The following is a 10,626-nucleotide window of genomic DNA, read 5'->3' on the forward strand; positions in this document are numbered from 1 at the left end:
ATGGGAAATAACAGTAGGGAGGCTATATACAGGGGGTACCGGTACTGAGTCAATATGCGGAGGTACAGGTTAGTTGAGGTAATTGAGGTAATATGTACATGTACAGCGCCTTGCAAAATTATTCATCCCCCTTGGCGTTTTTCCTATTTTGTTGCATCACAACCTGTAATTTTAAATGGATATTTATTTGGATTTTATGGAATGGACATACACAAAAGAGTCATAATTGGTGAAGTGAAATGAAAAAAATAACTTATTTCAAAAAATTCAAAAAAATTAATAATAGAAAAGTGGTGCGTGCATTTGTATTCACCCCCTTTGCTATGAAGCCCCTAAATAGGATCTGGTGCAACCAATTACCTTCAGAAGTCACATCATTAGTTAAATAAAGTCCACCTGTGTGCAATCTAAGTGTCACGTGATCTGAATATATATACACCTGTTCTGAAAGGCGCCAGAGTCTGCAACACCACTAAGCAAGGGGCACCACCAAGCAAGAGGCACCATGGAGACCAAGGAGCTCTCCAAACAGATCAGGGACAAAGTTGTGGAGAACTACAGATCAGGGTTGGGTTATAAAAACATATCAGAAACTTTGAACATCCCATGGAGCACCATTAAATCCATTATTAAAAAATGGAAAGAATATGGCACCACAACAAACCTGCCAAGAGAGAACATGTCACGCCCTGGCTCTGGGGACTATGTTATGTTGAGCCAGGGTGTGTAAGTCTATGTTTTGTATATCTATGTTGGCCTGAGTGACTCCCAATCAGAGGCAACGAGTGTCAGCTGGTTGTCTCTGATTGGGAGCCATATTTAACTATCGGTCTTTTCACTTTGTGTTGTGGTTTCTTGTTCCTTTTGGTTTGTGTATCGAAGGACTTCACGTTTCGTTCGTTGTTTTGATCGGGTGATCTGTTTAATAAATAATATGTACGCATTCAACGCTGCGCATTGGTCCTCCTCCTTAAGCGAACGTGACAGAAGAAACCACCAAGACAGGACCAAGCAGCGTGAAGAGGAGAGTGGATGGACCTGGGATCAGTGGAGTAGGAGTCTCAACTGGGCCCAGCCAAGCGAAGAGCAGAAAGGTTGGACTTTGAAGCAGTGGAGTGAGAGTCTGGCGAGAACTAGGGAGGCCTGGTCCACGGGGAGGAGAGAACCCCAGAAAATTTTTAGGGGGGGGCTCACGACGTGGACGACGGGGCAGCCGGAGGCCGCGATGGAGCGGTCCAGCGGGTGTGCAGAGGAGGCCGCCAGGTTAAGGGGGCCACTGGTCACAGAGGAGAGGGAAAGTGTGGAGGCACGGCGAGAGGTACTGGGGTGTATTACCAGTCCGGTCCGGCCCGTTCCTGATCCCTGCATAGGGCCAGTGGCGTGTGTCCCCAGTACGGTTCGGCCTGTTCCTGCCTCTCGCACCGAGCCTGTGGTGCGCGTCGTCAGCCCTGTCCGGCCCGTTCCTGCTCTCCGTACCAAGTCGGTGGTGCGCGTCGCCAGCCCGGTCCGGCCCATTCCTGCTCTCCGCACCAAGTCTGTGGTGCGCGTCGTCAGCCCAGTCCGGCCCATCCAAGCTTCCCGCACCAAGCCAGTGGTGTGCGTGCGTCAGTCCGGCACGGCCCGTTCCTGCTCTCCGCACCAAGTCTGTGGTGCGCGTCGCCAGCCCAGTCCGGCCCATCCAAGCTTCCCGCACCAAGCCAGTGGTGTGCGTCGTCAGTCCGGCACGGCCCGTGCCTGCTCTCCGCACCAAGTCTATGGTGCGTTTGCGTCAGCCCTGTCCGGCCCGTTCCTGCTCTCCGCGCACCAAGTCTGTGGTGCGCGTCGCCAGCCCAGTCTGGCCCATCCAAGCTCCCCGCACCAGGTCAGTGGTGCGCGTCGTCAGCCCGGTCCGGCTCATTCCTGCTCCCGCACCAAGTCAGGGGTGCGCTCGTCAGCCCGGTCCGGCCCGTTCCTCCTCCACGCATCAAGCCAGGGGTGTGCGTCGTCAGTCCAGCACAACCCGTGCCTGGGTCATGTCCGGAGCCGGCTCCGCCCGCCGAGGCGGAGTGCCCACCCGGTCCCTCCCCTGTTGTGGTTGTTTGGCGCGGCCGGAGTCCGCGCCTTTGGGGGGGGGTACTGTCACGCCCTGGCTCTGGGGACTATGTTATGTTGAGCCAGGGTGTGTAAGTCTATGTTTTGTATATCTATGTTGGCCTGAGTGACTCCCAATCAGAGGCAACGAGTGTCAGCTGGTTGTCTCTGATTGGGAGCCATATTTAACTATCGGTCTTTTCACTTTGTGTTGTGGTTTCTTGTTCCTTTTGGTTTGTGTGTATCGAAGGACTTCACGTTTCGTTCGTTGTTTTGATCGGGTGATATGTTTAATAAATAATATGTACGCATTCAACGCTGCGCATTGGTCCTCCTCCTTAAGCGAACGTGACAGAACAGCCCACCAAAACTCACGGACCAGGCAAGGAGGGCATTAATCAGAGAGGCAACAAATAGTCCAAAGATAACCCTGAAGGAGCTGCAATAGTTATGCACGCTCAAGTTTTCAGTTATTTTGTCTTATTTTTTGTTTGTTTCACAAAAAAAATATGTTTTGCATCTTCAAAGTGGTAGGCATGTTGTGTAAATCAAATGATACAAACCCCCCCAAAATCAACTATAATTCCAGGTTGTAAGGCAACAAAATAGGAAAAATGCCAAGGGGGGTGAATACTTTTCGCAAGCCAATGTAGGTAGTGGTAAAGTGACTATGCACAGATAATAAACAGCAGGTAGCAACAGCATAAAAAATAGAGAGGGGGGGGGGGGTTAATGCATTAGTCTGGGTAGCCATTTGATTGGCTGTTCAGGAGTCTTATGGCTTGGGGGTAGAAGCTATTAAGAAGCCTTTTGGACCAAGACTTAGCGCTACGGTACCGCTTGCCGTGCGTTAGCAGAGAGAACAGTCTATGACAAGGATGGATGGAGTCTTTGGCAATGTTTAGGGCCTTCCTTTGACACCGCCTGGTATAGACGTCCTGGATGGCAGGAAGCTTGGCCCCAGTGATGTACTGGGCCGTACGCACTACCCTATGTAAAGCCTTGCGGTCGGAGGCCGAGCAGTTGCCACACCAGGCAGTGATGCAACCAGTCAGGATGCTCTCGATGGTGCAGCTGTATAACTTTTTGAGGATCTTAGGACCCATGCCAAATCTTTTCAGTCTCCTTAGGGGGAATAGGTGTTGTCATGCCCTCTTCACGACTGTCTTGGTGTTTTTGGACGATGACAGTTTGTTGGTGAGGTGGACACCAAGGAACTTGAAGCTCTCAACCTGCAACACTACAGCCCCGTCGATGAGAATGGGGGCGTGCTCGGCCCTCCTTTTCCTGTCGTCCACGATCATCTTCTTTGTTTTGATCACGTGGAAGGAGAGGTTGTTATCCTGGCACCACACTTCCAGGTCTCTGACCGTTGTGTCATCTGCTAATTGAATGATGGTGTTGGAGTCGTGCTTGGCCACACAGTCATGGGTGAACAGGGAGTACAGGAGGGGACTGAGCACGCTCCCCTGAGCTGCCCCCGTGTTGAGGATCAGCGTGGCAGTTGTGTTGTTGCCTATCCTCACCAACTGGGGGCGGCCCATCAGGAAGTCGAGGATCCAGTTGTAGAGGGAGGTGTTTAGTCCCAGGGTCCTTAGCTTAGTGATGAGCTATGCGGGCACCATGGTATTGAATGCTGAGCTGTAGTGAATGAACAGCATTCTCACGTAGGTGTTCCTTTTGCCCAGGTGTGAGAGATTGCGTAATATGTGGATCTGTTGGATCTGTAGGGGCGGTATGCACATTTGAGTGGGTCTAGGGTTTCTGGGATGATGGTGTTGATGTGAGCCATGACAAGCCTTTCAAAGCACTTCATGACTACAGACGTGAGTGCTACGGGTCAGTAGTCATTTAGCCAGGTTACCTTGGTGTTCTTGGGCACATGGACTATGGTGGTCTGCTTGAAACATGTTGTTATTACAGACTCAGTCAGGGACATGTTGAAAATGTCAGTGTAGACACTTGCCAGTTGGTCAGCGCATGCTCGGAGTACACGTCCTGGTAATCCGTCTGGCCCTGTGGCCTTGTGAATGTTGACCTGTTTAAAAGTCTTACTCACATCGGCTACGGCGAGCGTGATCACACAGTCGTCCGGAACAGCTTGTGCTCTCATGCATGCTTGCCTCGAAGTGCGCATAGAAGTGATTTAGCTCGTCTGGTAGGTTTGTGTCACTGGGCAGCTTGCGGCTGGGCTTCCCCTTGCTTCCCCTTGTAGTCTGTAATAGTTTTCAAACCCTGCCACATCCGACGAGCGTCAGAGCCGGTGTAGTAGGATTCAATCTTAGTCCTGCATTTACGCTTTGCCTGTTTGATGGTTCGTCGGAGGGCATAGCGGGATTTCTTAAAAGCACCCGGGTTGGAGTCCCTCTCCTTGAAAACGGCAGCTCTACCCATAAGCTCAGTGCAGATGTTGCCTGTAATCCATGGCTTCTGGTTGGGGTAATTTTGCTTGAAAGCAGGAATCAGGAGGATAGAATTATGGTCAGATTTGCCAAATGGAGTGCAAGGGAGAGCTTTGTATGCGTCTTTGTGTGTGGAGTAAAGGTGGTCTAGAGTTTTTTTTCTCTTGTTGCACATGTAACAAGCTGGTAGAAATGAGGTAAAATGGATTTCAGTTTCAGAGATACTCTACCTCAGGCGAGTAAAACCTTGAGACTTCTTTAATATTTGATATTGCGCACCAGCTGTTATTTACAAATAGACACAGACCGCCACCTCTTGTCTTACCAGACGTAGCTGTTCTGTCCTGCCGATGCACGGAAAAACCAGCCAAATGTATATTATCCATGTCGTCTTTCAGCCACGACTCGGTGAAATATAAGATATTACAGTTTTTAATGTCCCGTTTGTAGGATAGTCTTGAATGGAGCTCAAGCAGTTTATTCTCCAATGATTGCACGTTGGCCAATAGGACGGATGGTAGAGGCAGGTTACCCACTCGCTGACGAATTCCCACAATGCACCCTACCTACGTCCCCTGTATCGGCGTCTCCTCTTCATGCAAATGGAGCCCGTAAAACGGCAGCCATCTCCTCAGGTGCCATTCTATGTCTAGCCTGTCTATGGGTATGAGGGTTGATGTGCTATACTCGACCCGCTAAGTTTTCCACCACAAAACACCAGAAAATGGCTGTCTGCCATTTTGTTTTGAATTATTTTTTTATTTTTTTACAGAGACAGACAGAGAGACAGAGAATAAATACAACCCATACTTATGTTTATTTATTTTCCCATTTGTACTTTAACTATTTGCACATTGTTACAACACTGTATGTATACATAATATGACATTTGAAATGTCTTTACTATTTTGGAACTTCTGAGTGTAATGTTTACTGCTTTTATTTTAATTGTTTATTTCACTTAGGTTTATTATCTATTTCACTTGCTTTGGCAATGTAAAAATATGTTTCTCATGCCAATAAAGCCCTTAAGTTGAATTGAAATTGAGAGAGAGCGAGAGAGACATGAGAGAGAGACATGAGAGAATAAAACAGTTTATGAACAGTGCTTGTCCTCTGCTGACAGATGTGGGACACCCCACACTGGGAGCAGCACATGAAAGAACATGAGATGCATAGAAACATGAAGAGAGAGAGATTGAAAAGAGAGAGAGAGAGAGAGAGAGAGAGAGATTGAAAAGAGAGAGAGAGAGAGAGAGAGAGAGAGAGAGAGAGAGAGAGAGAGAGAGAGAGAGAGAGAGAGAGAGACAGAGAGACAGAGAGAGAGAGAGAGAGAGAGAGAGGGGAAAGAGAGAGAGAGAGAGAGAGAGAGAGAGAGAGAGAGACAGAGAGAGAGAGAGAGAGAGAGAGAGAGAGAGAGAGAGAGAGAGAGAGAGAGAGAGAGAGAGAGAGAGAGAGAGAGACAGAGAGAGAGAGAGAGAGAGAGGGTTGAAGGGAGTCACGCCAAAATTCAGCTGTGCGGGTGTCGGCTGTCGCCAGTTAATGCTTGATCTGATGTAATCTAGGTGTTAGTAAACACAGTATTACTAAGAGAGATTCTATGACATCTAGTATCTTGTCCAGCTGTGTCTGACAAACGCATGGTTTTCAGAGCCACATCTGGACTCAGTCCTTGTGGTCTATGGAGCTATGGACAAAGACGTTGTCCACTTTCCTTACAATATCCTGCGAGAATGGCAGTTCAAATCCCAATTCAACAGACAGACTCACAAGTAGTACGTTTTCACAAAAACACAATGTAGCACAAGGGCAAAAACAATATCAACAATAAATACATATACTGTATCTTATGTAACTTATTTTTACCTCCAAGAGTGGGTCGACTAACATAACTCAAACTGCCTTCCAAGGTTAAACCATGAGCGTTCAGTCAGTTGAAAATCCCCTACAGAGATCCACAGTAGACGGCATCCCAAATTCCACCCTATTCCCTATATAGTGCACTACTGTTGATCAGACCATATGGACCCTGGTCAAAAGTAGTGCACTATATAGGGAATTGGGTGGAATTTGGGACTTGGCCCTAGATTTACAGAACATGTCTTTATGAATCCGGATGCACAGTTAGGCCTACAGATGACCCTGTCTGTGTGCTTCTGTTGTTTCCTGATGACCTCTGACTTTTCCTGCTTAAATAACGGTTAATATACAGTATATACAGTATCCACATATATACTATACTCACCAGACAGTGATGAAGTCATGGGGACCATGGACCTGCAGCAGGGTAAAGTTGAGTCTGACACCCAGGCCAGTTGCTACGGTGATCAGCCAGGTACAGTCAGCAGAGCTGGGGTACTCTTCCGGATAACCAGGAGAGAAGATGGTCCCGTTTTCTGACTTGATGTTACCCCCACAGGGCACTGGGGAGATGGGGGGGAGAGAGCAGATAATAAATATCACAGTCCATGAATAAAACCAGGGGAATCAGTGAAAAGGAGATTATCCTGTATCTCTCTCGCGCTCTCTGTCTCTCTCTCTCTGTCTCCCTCTCTGTCTGTCTCTCTCTCTCTCTCTCTCTCTCTCTCTCTCTCTCTCTCTCTCTCTCTCTCTCTCTCTCTCTCTCTCTCTCTCGCTCTCTCTCTCTCTCGCTCTCTCTCTCTCGCTCTCTCTCTCTCTCTCTGTAGTGCTGAAACGGTTGTCAGAGCAGAAGATTACCCAGAAAGCCTGTTAGCGAGCAAGGCCTGGGTTGGAGTGTTCCAGGAAGATTAGGCCATAACCCCATCCCAGAGGAGGCTACGTGGGGCTGGGGAGGGAAGGAGGAATGGAGGGGTGGAGGCTACAAGGGTCTGTGGAGGGAGGGAGTGGTGTGGAGGGAGGGGTAGAAGGAAGGGAGGGATGGGTGGAGGGCCGGAGAGATGGCTGTGTAACTGTGTGTGTTAGGGGGGATAGTATTCTTGCTGGGCCGTAGAGGACACTAGCTGTGTGACAATGAGACAACCCTGTAAGAACTGACCCCACTGGACCCTCCAACACCCCCTCCTCCTACCCTTCATCTCTGACTCTCAGAGCCCCAGGACAGAGCTCCAGGACAGCGCTCCAGGACAGAGCCCCAGAACAGAGCACCAGGACAGAGCCCCAGGACAGAGCTCCAGGACAGAGCTCCAGGACAGAGCCCCAGGATAGAGCCCCAGGACAGAGCCCCAGGACAGAGCTCCAGGACAGCGCTCCAGGACAGAGCCCCAGGACAGAGCTCCAGGACAGAGCCCCAGGACAGAGCTCCAGGACAGAGATCCAGGACAGAGCTCCAGAACAGAGCTCCAGGACAGAGCCCCAGGACAGAGCCCCAGGACAGAGCCCCAGGACCGAGCTCCAGTACAGAGCCCCAGGACAGAGCCCCAGGACAGAGCCCCAGGACAGAGCCCCAGGACAGAGCTTCAGGACAGAGCTCCAGGACAGAGCTCCAGGACAGAGCTCCAGGACAGAGCTCCAGGACACACTTCCCAGAGAGGAATAGAGGAATAGAATCAAAGTAGTACAAACATCTTATAAAAGCCTTTTATCTTATGAGAATACTAGGGAGCAGCAATGGGTCTCCATCCCCTCAGCTAGCAGTACAAACATTAGCATTAGATATTACTGCACTTTTGGAGCTAGAAACACAAGCATTAGATATTACTGCGCTGTCGGAGCTAGAAAGATAATCATTATATATTACTGCAATGTTGGAGCTAGAAACATAAGCATTTCACTGCACCTGCAATAACACATTTGTGTACCCGGCCAATCAACTTCGATTTGATCCGATTCCTTTCTCCCTCTCTCATATTTCACTCTCTTTTCTGTTCAATCACTCTGTCATTTTCCCTGTGTGCCGCTAAGTCCTTTATTTTTTAGCAGACTCTCTCTCTCTCTCTCTCTCTCTCTCTCTCTCTCTCTCTCTCTCTCTCTCTCTCTCTCTCTCTCTCTCTCTCTCTCTCTCTCTCTCTCTCTCTCTCTCTCTCTCTCTCTCTCTCTCTCTCTCTCTCTCTCTCTCTCTCTCTCTCTCTCTCTCTCTCTCTCTCTTCTCTCTCTCTCTCTTTCTCCTCTTTCTTTCCTTTCTTTCTTTCTTTCTTTCTTTCGTTCTTTCTCTGTGCCTGTAGGTCCCCTCATCAGTATTGTATCTATCTTATCTGCTTTTGTGTGTGTATGTGTGTGTGTGTGTGTGTGTGTGTGTGTGTGTGTGTATGTGTGTGTGTGTGTGTGTGTGTGTGTGTGTGTGTGTGTGTGTGTGTGGTGTGTGTTGGGGTGGGCTGAGTTACCGTGGGGGATGCAGGGAGCAATGTGGAGGAAGAAAGGAAGTGTGGAAAGCGGGAGGGACAGAACCAATGGTGAAGGCAAAGCGGGATAGGTAAGTGTTGTCATGTTGGACAAGTGGAAAAATGTAAGCAAGAGAGAGAGAGGGAGAGAGAGAGAGAGAGAGAGAGAGAGAGAGAGAGAGAGAGAGAGAGAGAGAGAGAGAGAGAGAGAGAGAGAGAGAGAGAGAGAGAGAGAGAGAGAGAGAGAGAGAGAGAGAGAGAGAGAGAGAGAGAGAGAGAGAGAGAGACCCAACGAAATCATGAGAAAACAAAAGGATAATTACTTGACACATTCTCTCTCTCTCTCTCTCTCTCTCTCTCTCTCTCTCTCTCTCTCTCTCTCTCTCTCTCTCTCTCTCTCTCTCTCTCTCTCTCTGTCTCTCTGTCTCTCTGTCTCTCTCTCTCTCTCTCTCTCTCTCTCTCTCTCTCTCTCTCTCTCTCTCTCTCTCTCTCTTCAGTTATTCCACCCCATCTATCTTCCAACATGACCAGTCAAGGACCCCTGTCACGGGTGTCACCTCTCCTGCCTGCCTGTAATTTTACCAATTTTACTATCTTCCCTGACTTTGGAGGTGTCCCAAACGGCAACCTATTCCCATGATGCAATACTTCTGCAGCCTTTCTCTCCATCTCTTTGGCGTTGATTCCGCTGAAGACCTCGGCTCCAGTAATGGGAGGTGGTTAATGCAGGTTAATTTACATTATTCTGAAGAGTCAATCCCAACCTACGCACAGAGGCCTCCAGGAATGATGCCATTACTGTTCAGGAGACACAGGAAATGTGTGGTATGAATGCTTCTAGGAAGAGGGGTATGTTGGTGCCTTAAGTTGATCTTAGGCCAGTTTTCTAAGTTGAACAGGAAGTAGTTGGACCAATGAAGTGTTAGTACGGGTGGTGCTAGGAAATGATGGACCAATGAGGTGTTTATATGGGTGGGACTAGCAATTCAGAGTTAGGGTCTGTAGTGTGTTACCTTCACAGCGAGGGAAGGGGTGGTCCCAGTTGCGTGTGGTTCCGTGTTCACAGGTCAGGATGGAATGTCCCATTAGCTGGTAGCCGGGGAGGCACTCGAAGGAAATGGACTGACCCACGTTGTAGCCCGCCCCCACCACCACTCCATAGTGGAACGGCTCTGGGTCCAGACACTCATTAAGCTCATAGGCTGGGGAGGAGGGAGGCAGGGAGGGAGGGAGAGAGAGAGAGAGAGAGAGAGAGAGAGAGAGAGAGGGAGGGAGGGAGGGAGGGAGGGAGGGAGGGAGGAGGGAGGGAGGGGGAAGGGAAGGAAGGGAAGGAAGGGAAGGGAAGGGAAGGGAAGGGAAGGAGGAAGGAAGGGAAGGGAAGGGAAGGGAAGGGAAGGGAAAGGGAAGGGAAGGGAAGGGAAGGGAAGGGAAGGGAAGGAAGGGAAGGGAAGGAAGGGGAGGGAGGGGAGGGGAGGGGAGGGGAGGGAGGGAGGGGAGGGAAGGGAAGGAAGGGAAGGGAAAGAAAGAAAGAAAGAAAGAAAGAAAGAAAGAAAGAAAGAAAGAAAGAAAGAAAGAAAGAAAGAAAGAAAGAAAGAAAGAAAGAAAGAAAGAAAGAATGAAAGAATGAAAGAATGAAAGAAAGAAAGAAAGAAAGAAAGAAAGAAAGAAAGAAAGAAAGAAAGAAAGAAAGAAAGGTTGGATGGAAGGAAGGAAGGAAGGAAGGAAGGAAGGAAGGAAGGAAGGAAGGAAGGAAGGAAGGAAGGAAGGAAGGAAGGAAGGAAGGAAGGAAGGAAGGAAGGAAGGAAGGAATAAAGGAAGGGGAGAGATGGAGAGACAGATCAGTCATACAGGAGAAT

General features: G+C 49.1%; 1 protein-coding gene across 1 annotated transcript in view; it reads right to left on the reverse strand.

Annotated features, from left to right (window-relative positions):
• The window catches only part of LOC121557835 (CUB and sushi domain-containing protein 1-like), a gene marked incomplete at its 5' end in the record, with an annotated part of 215,223 nt that overhangs the window by 144,495 nt on the left and 60,102 nt on the right, over positions 1–10,626 (reverse strand). Inside the window, 2 exon segments of the mRNA XM_045215419.1 lie at positions 6,718–6,895; positions 9,784–9,972. Coding sequence (XP_045071354.1) covers positions 6,718–6,895; positions 9,784–9,972 — 367 coding nt within the window.

Source organism: Coregonus clupeaformis, unplaced genomic scaffold (genome assembly GCF_020615455.1).
Source record: "Coregonus clupeaformis isolate EN_2021a unplaced genomic scaffold, ASM2061545v1 scaf0441, whole genome shotgun sequence".
Taxonomy (NCBI): domain Eukaryota; kingdom Metazoa; phylum Chordata; class Actinopteri; order Salmoniformes; family Salmonidae; genus Coregonus; species Coregonus clupeaformis.